Here is a 16,823-nt window from a genome sequence, read left to right on the forward strand (position 1 = left end):
GGCCTCCCACTCGGGCGGGATCGAACGCAACGGTAGGTCATCCAGGCAAGGAGGCGGGTCCTCTTTGGGATTGAGGGTCAAAGAGACCAATAGAAGACTGAATCGGGCCAAACGGACAGAAAAACTACCCAATAGATGCTCGAAGCGCTAATTGACAAACAACACAGCCAACCCGCACGCAGCGGGCGGGGCTACTCGCGTGGCTTCCGCTCCCGTTGTGTGAGGGCCGAATCGCGAACGGCCTCCGCGCTTCTCTCGCCGTCTCCGGGGTCTGGAGCCGGGCCTGGGGGCGCGGCGCCGTGCTGCGGCTTCCCCCGCTCCCCGCTGCCACTCCGGCCTCGCTCCCCTTCCCCTCGGCCCTCCCCGCCCTCCCGCTCCCCTCGGCCGGGCCCTGCGCTCCCATCAGCCTCGCGCCGAGCTCAGCTCGGGCCCCATCTCTGCCGAGCCCGCTGCTCCCCTCAGCCCCAGCGGGGCCCCCTCGGCCGAGCCATGTCGCTGCACGGCAAACGGAAGGAGATCTACAAATATGAGGCGCCCTGGACCGTATACGCCATGAACTGGAGCGTGCGGCCGGACAAGCGGTTCCGCCTGGCGCTGGGCAGCTTCGTGGAGGAGTACAACAACAAGGTGGGCAGGGCCCGGCCGGGGCCGAGCGGGGGGATCTTCCCCTCCGTCCCAGGGGTTGGGTGGGCTGCGGGGAGCTGCCCTGCGCACTGTCGGCTGTTGGAGGCCGAGAGGTTGGGGCTGGGGGCGGCTGCTGCTGCTGCTCCTCACGCAGGAGGCTTCCTAGCTCGAGTTTGTGCGGCTTCTGGTCAGCGTGACAGAAACCTTACGGCCTGGACTCGGGTTTGTGCAAATATAGGCTGCATGGGGCTCCAGTAGCAATGTTGTGCCCTTCTCGTGATGCTTTCACGTGGAACACTGTGTTCATACGTCTGTAGGCTGGACAACTAACAGCAGGACAAGGGGGAACGGTTTTAAGTTGAAAGAGGGAAGATTTTAGTTGGATGTTAGGAGGAAGTTCTTTACCAGGAGAGTGGTGAGGTGCTGGAACGGGCTGCCCAGAGAGGCTGTGGATGCCCCGTCCCTGGAGGTGTTCAAGGCCAGGTTGGATGGGGCCCTGGGCAACCTGGTCTAGTAAATGGGGAGGTTGGTGGCCCTGCCCGGCAGGGGGGTTGGAGATTCATGATCCTTGAGGTCCCTTCCAACCCAGGCCATTCTGTGATTCTGTGTAAGCCGTTTTCACCAACTCCTCAGTGCCTTTGCTCTTCTCTGAGAACGAGGTTGTCGTGGTGAGGTGTCTTCAGTGTTTCCTCACTAGATCTAAGAAGGGAGGCTTACACCCTTCAGACACCTGAGCCATCCTTCCTCGGCAGCCTTTAATGCACTCGTCTGATGTGATGAATGTGCACGAATGGAGGAGAGATGAGGAAACAGACATAGTTGTAGAGCATCCTGAAGTCTGTGTGCAACTAACGGTGCTGCCAAAGTAGTTCTGTGCATTTATATCATGTGTGCTTTGCAGCTTTGTCAGGCTGCTTAACGGAGAAAATAATTTCAAAAGTTGATGTTGGGGATTGGGCTTTGTGCAGGGTTGAGATGAGGTGATGGCCAAGCAAGGGTGGCGTATCTTTCAGGAGCTAAATGAGTGCCCTTGCAGCAGCCCTGGATGTGATGCTCCTACGTGAGCCAGTGACCTGGCTAAGTGTGAATTTCTGGTGAGCACTTTGTGGTTCTGGGAAGGCTGCTTTCCAGGCAGGTCTGAGCTTGCAAACTTTTCATTTGTTTAAAGGCTAACTCGATAATGTTTGCTGTAGTGTTTACTCTGAGAACCAAAAGTAACAACCTTCCAAACACTTTTTTTTGTTTGGAAGTGGTAGAGCTTGTTAATTAGGGGTATGTTTCTGTTGCATTTACATCCTTCTGTTTGGATCATCCCCTGGGGGTTGCTCCCAATTACAGTGTGATCAGGTCTGCTTTTCATTTCAGGCTTCAAGTATAAAGGCAGTTGAGTCAGCAACTCTTCCTATTTAAAAAAAACAACAGCAACAACAGCACCCAAACCAAAAACTTCACACTCACAGTTGCTGCAAACAGGAATTGCGTAGGACTGCACAAACTCCAGCTGTTTGTAAATACTCCCCAGAGCTTCTCTTGGTCTCTGTGCTTCAGGAATAGCTGTTGTGTTGACTTCAGATCCATATAAGTGCCAAATGTTATGAGATTTAATTAGTGGATAAAGAAGGAAAGTAATTGTATGAGGCTGGCATCCCATTCTGGATGCTGCTGCTACAGAAGTGAAGATGTGTCATTAAAAATTAAAGCTGTCCAATAAATACAGCGAAAGGTGATCTTCGCTTTGCTGAGATATTTTGCCACACCTCTGATAATTCAAAGAGAGAGAAGGAAGGGTTGTGTGGCCTTTATTGTTTGATGTTTTTCGTAGTGCTTTCAGTACAGTCTTTACTTCTGTTTTATACTGCTAACTTCTGACATCAAAATACGCATAGAAGTGCAAGTGGCACCAACTGAAAGGAAAATGGAAGAGATAATGGAAGCTCTGTTCCACTTCAACTTTCTCTTTGCGCTTTGAAGGCTTTTGACAAGCTCCAAATGCCATTTCTGTTCAGTCGTTGGAATGTTTTGTTCTGAATAACTGACTTCTTTCCTTCCCCCTGCTACCCTAAAAACCAGTTCAGAGCAGCAATTCTAGGTTTCTTAACATCTAACCAAATAGGTGGCTGTATTTCTTCCTCATTACCCTTCTGTGTGCTTTTTTTAAAAGGTTCTTAGTGCATTAAATCTTTTCTAATTGTCACAGCAGAAGTTCCTGGTTATTTTTCTGTTCCTGTGGTAATTACCAGAGCTTGAAATACTTAAGGTTTCATACATGAAATGGCTGTTTACACCTCTGTTTTGGATGAATTCAGTTCAGTCAGCTGGCAAGCCGTGACTTACTGCTGCCCTCAGCTCCCAGACTCTTGGAACCTCTGTCAGCTCTCCCACTAACAAGCTGTATGGCATACAAGAAAGCTGATTGCTAAGATCTCTTTGAACCCCAAAGGAGTTTTGTTTCAGCTCCTACACCTGTGCTCATCAAATCACTGGTACAGAAAGAGAGATGACTTTGCTCCAGGGAAAAGGACTAAAATTATTTAGGCTAGGTTTTCCTGAGCTTCTTGAATCAGCAAACTGCTGTCAGGCTTCAGAATGCCTCATGGATCACAGGCATAATGGGAGGGAGCTGAGGTGCTCATAAGTTCCGCTGTTAACGCTGCGCTGCAGGCTTTGTTGATCAGTAATGAGTGGAAAACAAGGAGAGGCTGATTTCAGGGTCTGTCTTTAAGGCAAAACTCAAATCTGCTTCAGAAGGAAGCGATGCTGCACGCTGTTAGGAGCAGACTGCCGGGTTATGGCTGCGTGCTTCCCCTGCTGCCACCTTCTTCTGCATCCTGCCTCCAATCAGAGAGCATCCAGTGTGGCAGTTTGACCAGGGAGCTGTTGGGTTTTTTTCCTGTAAGGTTTAGATTTGCAAAAATCGTATGTTGAAGATTAAATGGTATGGTGAGAGCTGTCTGATTGTACGTGACCCTAAAATAATTACGGACTGTCATTTTCTGGATCATGTGGAAGAGTTTTTTTTTCAGAAGTTAACAAACGCTGATTGAAGGCACTTCTTTACTCATACGCAGCATTGCGAATCAACCTCATGTTAATAAGGTTTCAGTTGGGATAGGAAAATCCACCTCCAATTGCAACCTATCTCGGCGTGTGGGAGAAACAGATAATTATGTAGTATTTCTGGCTACTGTCATAGCATAATTGCAAAACCAGTGGAGGTTGAACACCCTCATTTTCCTACCAGAATGAGTTACAGGTAGACCTAGGAGGTTCAGCTTGTATCCTGACTAACAGTTACTTTCCTCAGTCTTAGCTGGCCTAGACTTCAGGCACTCCTTGGTGCTGAGCTGGCAGCAAAGCTGGCCTTGCTTGCAGGAGGGACACACCGGGCTCCTGTATTATTAGCATCCTGCACATAGTTCCATCTTTCCATCTCCCTGCGTTCAGCCTGCATAATGGGATGGATAAGAGGGATTCTGTACGTGCTATGCGATCAGCCCTTTGCATATACTGAGCTAGGAAGGAATAGAACTGCTCAAGCAGTGTTTTCTGCTCCTGTCTCTGGGCAGACCAGTGTCTCCTGCTCAGGATTATCACAGTCTGCTGTCAGGTCTGACAATCAGTGTCAGACTACTGATCTTCAGCAGTTGCCAAGAGATCTTTTGTCACTCAGGCAATTTTTATTCCCTAACATGGCCTTGCATTAAAAATGTCAAAGATGCCATGATGGTGGATTGCTACATAGTAGTTGCTTTTTCTTCCTCTGAGAAGAGGTTAAGCATGAATATGCAGTGCATGAGTGTATCAATTCACACCAACAGAAGTGAGTTCTCTGCTGCTTTAGATTTGCTTTGGTTATGGCTGTGTAATACACTCATGTTGAGCTGAAAACAGCATATGGAAAGGAGAAGAAATGATCAGAAGTTGCTTGTCTTCTGATTCTGACCTTGCCACAAGATTTTCTATGACCAAGGACAATTTGCTTCCTTTGTAAAATCTGCTTAGGATTTCTGATCCCTAAAGGAGTTAGAAAGCTTTTTGTCAGTCACTTCAGAAGGCTGGGAGACTCTTGGCGGGTTCATATTAAAGCATAATAAGGAGTAGCTGTAATGAAGAGAGTGCAAGGCAGACATCCAGCTGAGCTGCTAAAAACAGCCTGTATGTTTCTAGGGGTCACTACAGTGTGAGAGAGGTGCATCTTCAGTTTGACAAGGGGAAGGTTGGCGTTTGTTAGGAGCATCTCTAAATGGACTTGCAACTGCTGATGTTACAGTGGAAGGTCTGCTGAGGGACTTGTGTTGATAGATACAGTAGATTTCCAGACTAGTTTAAACATATATGGTTAATAAGCTATTGCTTATGGGAGAATATGTAGGAATTGTCCAGATGAACATCTTAGGATAAGTCTGTTAAGTCACAGCCTCCAGGAGGAAGCCACTGTGTGGAAGGTATTAGGAATTTCCTACCATGAGCAGCTTACAAACTAATTGTAGTGAGTTGTCCTCTTTCTGTTTGTGTTTGGACAGCATTTAACACAGTGGGGCTTTCATCCTGTTTAGGTCTTGCAGTCATTGCTGGGTTAAACGTGTCCTCCCAGTCCGTATTGTTCTCTGAACACTTTCTGGCATGTCAATATTTTTCTAATAACATAATGTCTGGGACTTCAAGCATTACTTCAGGTGTTGTCATAACCAAGCAATGTGGAGATAGTTTCTTGTCTGCTCTGTCTTGCTTCACTTTCACAACTGGGTGTTATCTCATTACTCTGCTAAGAAAACAAACACCTAATTTGGAGATCAGCTACATAAAACCTGGCAGCAGACCTCCTTTCTTTGTCCTTCTCTCACAAAACACTTGAATAATTATGTAAACATTTTCTCTTCTCCCTCCATTTTTTCTAGTATGAATTCTATTTGCTTTCTGACTTTGGAATGGAATTAATCTGTGTTTTAGTTTTGTGCAGTTGTGGCAGAATGCATTCGTTAATGCAGTATTGAAAACAGTTTGGTAGCTAGCTGGTGGTGACCTGTTGCGGTCTGTAGCGTTATAGTTAAGAGCACAATGATGTGAGCTTTAATTGTTGGTTGTAATGCAAGCCATGGCTTGTCTGACTCTCTGAAGCATTGCTGTCAGCATCAGTTCAGTTAAAGACGAGCTGGAATAATGCTTGAACAGTTTATCATTTAAACAAGGCTTTGCAGCATGGAAAAGAGAAGGGTGGTCTTTAATCCTTTAGGAGATTGGATTTTGCTTCTCTTAAGATCATCTCTTCAAAGTGAAGTGCTGTGGTGATTATATGTACTTCACTTTGATTCCTAGCTGAGGCTTGTAAGCAGAGCTTTAAATATTTCTCATTCCACTGACGTGGTCTTTTTTAATTGTCCTTGAGGTTACAAAAAGCATCTCTCTGAAATGCACTCAGTCTTAATGTTGTAATCATATATTGTTACTGGGATAAAAATCCCTTCTTTTACATATGGTTTCGTACAGGTACAGCTTGTTGGTTTGGATGAAGAGAGTTCAGAGTTCATCTGCAGGAACACCTTTGATCACCCCTACCCCACCACAAAGCTCATGTGGATCCCAGACACCAAGGGAGTGTATCCAGACCTGCTGGCAACCAGTGGTGACTATCTGCGTGTGTGGAGAGTGAGTAGATTCAGTTCTGTGATTCTGAATTCTCCTTGGGAAATGGCAAGCTGTGGTATTAACTGTGTTGCACATTGATCTCATTTTCACTGGAAACCAGATTTTTTTTCACAGTCCTTCCAGGATGTTTTGCACTTGCTGCAGTGTGAAGGTTAAGACATAAAATGAAGTCAGAGCACCCTGATACTTTACTGGGTTTTTTTAATGGCAGTAATAATGGTATGAAATATGAAGGCTCTAGGAGCAACAGATCTGTGATGACAGTTGATGTTTGAATCACCTCAGTGAAGATAGAGGTGGTGACTGTGTTTCCCAGAGTTTTAAGCTGCAACGCTGAGAGGATAGAAACCTGGGATTAATACCTCAACGTGTTGGATGTGCAAGTGGAACTGGTCATGTGATGTTGCTATTTCAGTCAGATGCTTTGCTTTTTCTAAAGGTGGGTGAAACAGAGACCCGGCTGGAGTGTTTGCTGAACAATAACAAGAACTCTGACTTCTGTGCTCCACTAACATCGTTTGACTGGAATGAAGTGGATCCTTACCTCCTTGGTGAGACTGACAAAATGAAGAAGACACGCTCTTGAATTAAGTCTGGTGAAGTCCCAGTGTGATTATGTTTGGTTTTTGGGTTTTCACTCGAGGCTTAAGGGATGGAGAAGTTCATCCCAGAGCATCTTCCACAGAGATTGAGGTAGACATAAGCTATTTACACTCTATACCTGTGTAATGTGAAAGACCATATCTACAGCTAAAAGGTTTGGGTCATTTAAATGCATGATAGAGTGCCTGACATAGTTGATTTTAATTGTATGCTGTTCTTGTGGCTGTTTTGGTCTGTAGATGTCAGAAACTACTATCACTAAGTGCATTAGTGTAATTTGTGAGAATTGTGCTAGTTTGCTAATATTTTGCTAAAAGAAGTTATTTTGTTTCAGGTACTTCTAGCATTGACACAACCTGCACTATTTGGGGTCTGGAAACAGGACAGGTTCTGGGAAGAGTAAATCTGGTCTCTGGCCATGTCAAGACCCAGCTTATTGCACATGACAAAGAGGTGATGGATATTTTTGGTTGTTTACATTGCACTTTTTTTTTTCAAGCAGCAAAGGAACAGAACTTTTGTTTTCCCCTTTTTTTTTCTTGAGAAATCTGATCATTCAAAAATCTAATGGTCCAAAATTAAGATTTATGAGTTTCATGTGCATTAATTGTAGGTAAGGTACAGTTTTAATATATTACCAACTAATGAAAGCTGTTCTATCAGCTATCAGAACTAGGCTGCTTACTCATCACAGAGTCTGGGCTTGAGAATATGTTTGTTTTACAAGATTATGCTACAGAATATTTTAGCTCCATCAAACTGGAGTCATAATCAACTGTGTATCAAAGGCAATAAACATCTTACAGGATTCTTTCATTTTAACATAAAATCTGAATCCAGAGAGTAAATATGTTCTGTTTCAGTGAATAATCCTGTAATGACATAACTCATTTTTTTCCCCCCCTCCCTTTGGCAAATAACTTAAGAACTTGCTAGGAAACTCAAGTATTTGACAAAAAGTGTTACAGTAGTAGTAACAATTTCTGCTGTCCATATGGAAAATCCATTTAGCTCTGAATTAGGAGGCAGTGTGCTCACTAAAACCCGGGTTGTATTTTTTTCTGTTTTGGTGTTGAGCAGGTGTATGACATAGCATTTAGCCGTGCAGGTGGTGGGAGAGATATGTTCGCTTCGGTTGGTGCAGATGGCTCAGTGAGGATGTTTGATCTCCGTCATCTGGAACATAGCACCATAATTTATGAAGACCCACAACACCACCCATTGCTGCGTCTGTGCTGGAATAAGCAGGATCCCAACTATCTTGCCACGATGGCCATGGATGGCATGGAGGTAAGGCAGTAGTTCTGCACAAGGAACAAGGCAATTTGCGGGAGGTGGCTTGGTCGTTTACACTTAGCTCTTAAAATGAGGGTGCAGTATCAGTAAGTGGAGTATGATAAGGGCCAATTCTTACTGCAGTCATTTCAGTAGGAGCTAGATGTAAGTTTGGCATTATAAACATGAAGGTCTCAGTGCCCCCTCTATGTTTCAGCCAATTTTTGACTGTTCTGTGAGCCAGTTGGGCAGCAGCTTTCACATAAAATCATAAGTGCAAGTATTTTAGTCACCTTGTTCTTTCTCAGCTCTGTACATCAGGCAGTGTACCTTAGATTTTTACCTGTACTGCTTCAGGGAAGCGTGAGTCACTTTTTTTCATAAATCACAAGCCTCCTGTGTGAGGTCTGACTACTTCTGAAATGCACACAACGTGCTGACCAGCTAGAAACTATTCTTTGAGAACAGTGTGTGCTTGCTGAATGCATCCTTTAGGAAGGTACATAAAGCCTTAGTTCAAAACTCTCTGTTTCCTGGATGGGGTGAGGGGTGGAAATACAAGTTATTAACTTAGTTTGATTTTTTTTTTTTTGTTTCTGAAGGTTGTGATTCTAGATGTCAGAGTTCCCTGCACTCCTGTTGCCAGGTTAAACAACCACAGAGCATGTGTAAATGGAATTGCTTGGGCGCCTCATTCTTCCTGCCACATTTGCACAGCAGGTAAGTGAGGAAAGAGATTCTTCATCAATCTCTCGCTGTCTCTGCTGGTGAATCTCTGGGAGTCTTTCATTACACTTGCAAAATCTTCTCTTCCCAAAAATTAAAGCAGTTCTCATCCTGCCTTTTTGCTAAAGGTTCTTTGCAGTTTACAAGCACTTTGATAGTGACTTTCCTAACATTTTTATGAAAATAGGCACCTAGTGGGCTTGATTGGGTGAAAGTAGTGAGCCTAGTGCCCTAACTGTGCATCTCCTTTGGCTAAGCTATTTTATTTCAGTGCTGCTTAACTTATTTTGTAATTCAGTTCTTAAATGTTTGCACTTAGAGTTCCACCGATTGTGTGTTTCTAGCTTTGTCCTGGATGACATAATTATCCAAAGATGCATACAAGTTCTTCTTGGAGAACAGTTCTATCGCTGTATCTGTCTCACTTTCTTATCTGAATTGCAAGGGCTATATTCAAGCTAGCTTTTTACTACACCCCTTTTAGTAGCCATGTATGAACATGTTGTTGTACGTTGATTCCACTTAGGATTTCATTTCCTTTTGCAGCGGATGACCATCAGGCTCTCATCTGGGACATCCAGCAAATGCCTCGTGCCATTGAGGACCCTATCTTGGCCTATACAGCAGAGGGAGAAATCAACAATGTACAGTGGGCATCAACTCAGCCAGACTGGATAGCTATCTGCTACAACAACTGCCTGGAAATTTTGAGAGTGTAACACTACTGCTTCATGCCTAATTGAGGCAGGGCTGTATGATTTCCCCACCCCTCTAAAGTAAGAACAACACAAGTCAAGTGGCCAGTATCTGTTGTTGCTTTGCATCTACTGTTCCAAGAAACTGTTACAAGAATCAATGGCAGGTGTCTCCTGTCTCTCCAGGACTCTAAAATGCAGAGACACGCTGAGCCTCTTGGACCTTTTGGGTTCTGGTTTTCTTTTTTTTTTTTCCTCAGTTAAAGTTCTGTATATTTGTTTGTTGACTGTGTTAATAAGCTTGCAGGCTTTAAGTTGCTGCATATGTCCAAGTGTTTGTCAGCTAGCCGGGGCAGCACATCTAGCTAGTTTAATAGATGCAAGTGCAAAACAAGGTGGGGGAAAAAGATAATAATGTTAACAGCCACCTTGGCAGGAATCTTTATCATTCCTGTTGTTGCTGCCTCTAAACTGTTTAAACATTTGTATGGTTTTTATATATTGGGCTAACTTTCTATTGAGTAAGGCTTTTCTCCCGAATTCTTACTTTTGATATGTGATCCACTTCCATATACCCAAAGCAGGATATCTTTGTTGATACAAATCACAATAACACTGCAGGCTCCCTGACAGTAAAGGCCTGCCAGAACTAACTGTTGCCTTGGCTCTCAATACCTGGTTACCTGGTGCTGTGAAGTACAAGTACTTGTTGCACAATTTCTTTACACTTTTCTGATGCTAGAGGCAGTTGCTACTATGGTAGGCCTTATTTTTAAATTATAAATGAATTTACAGTGTGTCTCCTGCAGTTGTGTTAGCTACCAGAACGGTAATGGGTTTCAGACAGAAGGTATTTGCATGACTTGAGCTCCCTCTGAGGGAAATGACTTCAGAAAAAAATGTTATTTGTAATAATGGACTCTGGATTGACGTTTCCAATGAAATGATTTCCCCTTAGAGGGCTTACTATCTGAACCAAAATAAAATGGTTTCACACTTTGTAGCTTGCTTGATTGGCAAATAATATGAGCAAGATCTTGTGGTTAACCTGTACCATGGAGCTTCTTTGCATTTGTTCTGTGTTCCTGGGAGTTCTTGAAAGGAGTACACTTTTTTTCCTAAATGTATTTGCTTTGTACTGTCAGGTCTTGTTGAATGAGCGAGATGAGTTGGAAGAACTCATCCACTATCCAAATGAAAGCTGTTTCTCTGAAAGAAATAATTCCCTAATGTAATGCACAGAAGACAGATTTCTAGTGAAAGAAACAGTGCTGCAGAGGCTATAGTTTGGTGCTTGTCATCCTTGTGGCTATTTGAAATGCACCCGAGGGCGTCTGTTTCTGTTTTGAATAGTGGAATGCTCTACAGTAATACGTTGCAATCAAAGCTGAGTGGATTAGACAAGATAAAAATCTTTACTGAAGTCTTAATATAACACAGGTATTGAGATTAAAGCTCCACAGTACTCTTCTTCCAATGAAGACATGACAGCTATAGCTGGTCCGTGAGGGTATACCAGCTGAGTTTTGATGGAAATGTCAGAAACGATCAGTGTTGTCTTTCTGCCTGATGTATATTCACCTACATCTGCAGGCAGCATTAAAAATAGTAGGGCACTGGCAAAGTTGTGTTTTGTCAGCTTGTGTGGGAAAGGCAGGCTAGGAAAAGGGATTGCAGGGAAACAGCAAAGCTGATGCAGAAAGCACTATCCAGTACAGAATGGACTCTGGGAAGTTATGTCATTCTGGACATAGGAATGTTCTTGCACAGATGACTTCTTGACATGGAGCTTAGAAAAGCACTACCTTGCAGATCGGTTTGCAGTTCATTAGAGGCAGCATTACTGCATCACCTCTTGTGATACCAGAGCCAAGGACTCTTCACAGTTTAAGCTCATGTTTTGTCAGTGGCATTCTGTGTTCAGCTGTGGGATTTTTGACAGCAGGTTTCATTTGGCTTGGCAATTGGTTTTCATATTAGCTGTGATGCTGAGAGCAAGGTTTTCCACAGGTAACTTGACCTAGATGTCAGAGCAGTATTAGCCAAATAGTTGGGTTATAACTTTTACAGTAGCATTTCATTGTAAGTTGTAAGATACTTATGCAGAATTAAGTGAAAATTAGGGTTTTCTTAGCAGCAACATATAATTACATTCGCAGCTTTAGAAACTCAAAAATACATCCACTGACTTACAGTGTACAGTTTAGTTATGAACAGTAGGCATCATGTCCTGTGTCACTGAGAGGGATTTTAACTTTGGCTTGGAGTGCAAGCTTAATTGTTACTAGACAAGCTCTTAATTTGATTTGTGGATTGGGGAATGATGGGAACTACCACAGGTCCCCTTCGTGTTTCAAAGACTCATCCTTGCATAGGTGGCATGAGTTAAAAAAGATGAACATGCCAGCTGCTTGGCAGCACATTTGTTTTAAACAACTGTAGAATTGTTCTTTAAAAAAAAAAAGATATGAGCTAATTTAGTTGAAAATGAAGTGGCTAAAAGATTCCCTAGGCTATACTAAATGGCAAACACAGTCTGTTCCTCTAGGAATAGAATCTCTGTTGTGCTGTGATGGTGAAAAGTGTATGCATGGAGGGGCTAATCTTCAAATAACCAGGTAGCTTTTGCTGATGTTGGAGAACTACTATCCTGTTGTGAACCCAATGAGCATCAGTCCCTCCATTCATAAAACTGATTGAAGTTCACTCATGGAATTGAGTTCTCATTCCAAACTACTCAAAGGCAAGTGAAGGAATTTTGTAGACTCCAGGGGATTCTAAATAAAGCATGTATCCTGTTTGTTTAGCCAGTTGATCTGCCTCCTAGATCTGTAGCGTGTTGCTTTGAGCATCATCTGTTGTCATTCTTCACATGAAATTACATTTGAAATCACTAGAGGCTGTTTTGGAACAGGGAAATGCTGCTTAAAATAGCTTCTTTTCAGAGAAGTCGCTTGGAAGGTTAATGACTGAAAAGATATGAAAATCCTCATGGGTGAGATGTTCTCTAGTGGAAATGGCACTTCCATATCGAGAGGAAGTGAGAGACTTGGATGCCCTTCTGCCAGCACCTGCTGACGCAGTGGCAGCAAGTTGACTGTCTGCTTGCTGGTTCAAGTTGATTTGCAAGATAAAATAAAACCTTGAGACTTGTCACTGTAGCCTGAGAATCGTAAGATACACTTTAGCTCATTTTATTGGGTTAACGTTCAGTTCTGTTAGGTAAGAAACCCCCATAAGCATTTCTTTTTTTCAAAATTCATGCATAAAAATACTTCAGTGTTTGATCTTTATTATTTTGTGCTTGCTGGAGGATGCAGAGCAACTGCTTTCAACTGCCTCGTATCCCCTGAGTGTGAAGTGACACAAAGGGAGAAGTCTGAGTGTCAGTGAGGTTAGAAAAACAGAGAATTGCTGTTGTTGGTACAGATATGATTTTGATACTCGTACAGAAATGTCACTTTTCTCTGACTTCATCATTCTGTTGCACTTCAGTTGATTGATTCCGGATACGCTGTTGTCTGGTTGTTGTGCTCTGCTGAAGCCAAGCTTTCCATAGGTTTCTACCATTGTGTGGGCAACTGGTTGTTAGTGTATTGGCTCTCAGCCAGGAGATATCAGTCATGTGATACCTCATTAGTGAGGCTGAAAACCTACAGAAAAGAAGATGGATGTTAAATTAGTGTTGTAGTATGCAAACTCTTTAATTGTCAAAATGGCCTGTGGTCAGTTGCATCTACTGGACTTGTACTTCTGCGTGCAGGGATTTAAAAGGCAAGGATTTGAGTGCTTTGACAATCTATTTAGAAAGATGGTTTCAGAGAGTGATATGAAAGGAGACTGTTAATACAAGTTGTTCCTTACGGAACCTTGAAATGTACTTAAAAGGGGAGGCATTGCCTCTCATAAGTCAAAGTTAATGATCCTTTCAAAACTTAGCTGTAATTACTCTCCTGAATGTTCTAGATAATACTGAAAAGATCTATTTTTGCCTGGTGTCGCAGTGAGAAAGCTGCATCAGTCTCAACTATAGATCATTGCCTACCAGGGACTAGGCGAGGGGAGTCCAATATTTTGGAATTGGCAGATGCTCTTGTGCTTGTTTTAAATGTAAATTAAAAAAGCTGAGTGTGTCTGTTTTGTTCTCTTGCAGATGGCACTTTAACAAGTATATTTTTGGTAAGATTAGGAGGAGAGTCATCTTTTCCTCAGTCTTTTTATGGTAGCCGTTTGTGTTTTGTATAAAATGTTAAATACAACAGTCACTGCAATCCTTAACTGGCTATGGTTGTCAGCATCTAGTGGACCCTTATCTGTTTCTACTAAACACCAATACCATGAGCACTTGACAATACTGTTAACGTTAAGCTGATGCTCTCTAGTTAGAGAATGGCACAACCTTACAAGGTCAACTTGTAATTTAGTGTTGCTTGTCACCCTTTTGCTTTGCCTAGGAACTTGGCAGCGTCTGGAAGTCCTCCTTGAGTTTGAACATGGTGGCAGTAGTGGCAGATTAGTTGTGTGCAGATGTAAATGGATTCTTCAGACAACATTTTTAGGATAGAACAATTGCTGCTGATGGTAAATTGACTCAACCTAGAGCCTTGAGCCTGTCGGTTCCCTGTGTTTAATGGTGTTCTGACTCTTTCAGGACATCCTTAGAAGGATCAGTGACAACAGGGGTGAGCTATTGGCTCAGTACATTGCAGAAGTTGTGGTTCCATCAAAATACTGAAATGGTTTGTCTTCCTTTTGCTGGTTGGCAAAATGGTCCACGCTGCATTATCCAGTCAGTTAACAGGTTATCTCTGGTACGTGCTCACTGCTTTCTGCTTTCAGACCAATATTCCAGAGCAGGACTGTACTTACCGTATCAAAACCCGTTCTGGGATGGGCAAGATTCTGTTGGTTGTGGTCCCTGTCTCTCTTGGCCTTTGCAGAGGTCAAGATTTATTTGTACATGGCACTTAAAGAGCACTTTCTCTTACTTACTTAGAGAGGCAGCTGTATTGTCCCGTGCTTACCTGAGAAGAGTCAGAAGTGTTCTATTGTTGAGGATGTTGAGAGTGTAACATGCCTCTGACTTCTATCAGGAAGAGATCTCCAGAACTTCTCATCAGCACCATTCACCAGCACTAAAAAGCAGGAATAATTAAAAATGCACCTCAACACCAGTAGCCAAATGCTCATCCAGCAATTCACGGCAGACTGCGGAGGCAAAGGCATTTGTGAAACTTGCTCGCTGCCGTCTGACTTCAGAAGACAACTTTGCCAAGATACTTGGCGGCCTTTTGTGCAGCCTTTGATACTCAGCATCAAGCTAGAATCTTCATACTCATAATTTAAAGAGAGAAAAATCCATGTGGCTTCCATCGAGTTCATCCTTCTTCAGTAAATCTAACAGATTATTTCCTGACAATATTGCTGCCCAGGGTGGCTGTAAGGCCACGGTGCAGCCACAGGTCAGCATCCCTTGGAGTTTGCTTTCCTGATAGTGGAACATGGGACTCTTAGGTCTCTGTTAGAAGTAATGGTTGGGTCTGTCAAACCTGAACAAAGGCAGAAATGCAAGAACCAGTGAATGAAAGAGTCATAGTGCAGCTGAGAGGCAATGCATTGCTTTTTTTGACAACCTGATGAACACGAATTATGAAATTTACTATTTAAAAATAACTCTTTTTAAACTTGGGTTGCTAGCAGTGTAAAATGTAATTTAAATCTGTTGCGCCGAAGCATTTTTGTTACCAATAGTCAGTAGGAGATGTTTACTTTTGTGTGTTTTTTCCCTTCTGCTCTTTCCATTCACAGTCCTGTTGTGGTAATTTCCTGAAGGTGTAATCTTTGTAGCATGATTGTACAAACATTCATATGAAATTCCTGACTTCTTGTTCTCACTAAAATATGCTGAAGCAATAGTAGTTTTATTTCTGTCCTTCTTTTCTCCCCTTCCACGTTGAGATTTGCAACTTTGCTCCTATACTGTCCTAGAGGAATCCTAGTATCCTGCTATCCAACAGACGTATGTTGTTGACATGGATAACTGCAGTGTCTCTACTCCTTTATTTTTATGGAGAAAATACAGAAGGTTTTGTTACAATGGATTTTAACACCTGAGTCATGGAACCATGTTGTTGAAACTCTGTAAATTTTAAGGCAATTTTCTGAAATCGCTTGAAAGTGGAATGTTGCACCCTTTTATGCTATTTCCTGCTTCCTATGTAGTTTTACTCCGATTTTTTAACCTTCTTTCTAAGTTTCAGCCTCCTGTGTATTAGGTACGGTATTTTCTGCCTTTCATACTTTGTAATAAAAATGGAACATTTGTAGATTGACTGCAGTTCACTGTGTGGTGAGTTGAAACTGGTACCTGTGGGGCAAGCAGGGAAGTACTTCCCACAGGAGACACGAAGCCTATTTCAAGGTTATTGCTGAGAAAGGTAGGGTGACTCCTTTCTCTTGTCTCTGCTTTACACAACTGGTGCCACTTTATATAACTCTCATCCTACCAATACCCACACTAACTTGCTTATTCTGGCTACTCTTCAGTTAGGGGTTACTCCAAATAATTATATTGTTAGGATACCAGCTGCAGAAGAACTTGAAGAGAATGGCTAATAATAAAAATATGCCCATGTTTACTTTCTAAAACCAAATTAGCACATGTTGCCCATGCACTAGTGTTGTCTGTGGTCATGTTCTCTCACTTCCTTGTATAGTATTTCTCCCCTACAGAAAGAAAAATGGTAATTATCTGTCTTCATGTTTAAGATGATTGGAAGAGGGATTTTCTAATACAAATAATTGGTCTCTAAGGCTTTCTGAAAATGAGCGAATTAAAGACAAAGCAATTAGGCTCTTATTTAGCTTCTAAGTCTCTCTTGTGTTGGGTGACCTCTGTTAAAGGGTGTTTTCTTTACAGGCTCTGTCACTGTTGTCGTCGTTGCTAGAGCTGGGATCTGGAAGGGGAGTAGTGTAGCAGAACTTGACACTGTCTTACCTTAGATCTGGGTGAGCAGGACTGACTTCAGTAAGTATTTAGATGAACTCCAGTTCAACTAAGCTGTTGTCTGACACTCAGTGTACTTCGGATTCTTCTCTAATTCTTTGTGTACTGGCTTTGAAACAAAAGCTTTTTAAGCTTCATGACCACAATGGAAAGAGTTGCCTGCAAAGATGCTGTGCTGTTGTTTAAGCTATATATGGGCTTTAACTAATCCATATTTGGATAAGATGCTTTCCTTCTAAGAATTGTTT

The 16,823-nt window shown here is 42.7% G+C and overlaps 1 protein-coding gene across 1 annotated transcript; it reads left to right on the forward strand.

Moving 5' to 3' along the window:
* The first annotated feature begins 219 nt into the window (after window positions 1-219).
* Window positions 220-15,901, forward strand: DCAF7 (DDB1 and CUL4 associated factor 7). Its single transcript, NM_001079504.3, has 7 exons — window positions 220-627; window positions 6,112-6,270; window positions 6,710-6,821; window positions 7,208-7,326; window positions 7,954-8,163; window positions 8,751-8,868; window positions 9,421-15,901. Exons 1-7 carry the CDS (start codon window positions 490-492, stop codon window positions 9,591-9,593), a joined length of 1,029 nt encoding a protein of 342 aa, NP_001072972.1. The 5' UTR covers window positions 220-489; the 3' UTR covers window positions 9,594-15,901.
* The last annotated feature ends 922 nt before the right edge of the window (window positions 15,902-16,823 follow it).

This window comes from Gallus gallus, chromosome 27 (genome assembly GCF_016699485.2).
Source record: "Gallus gallus isolate bGalGal1 chromosome 27, bGalGal1.mat.broiler.GRCg7b, whole genome shotgun sequence".
NCBI classification, from domain to species: Eukaryota; Metazoa; Chordata; class Aves; order Galliformes; family Phasianidae; genus Gallus; species Gallus gallus.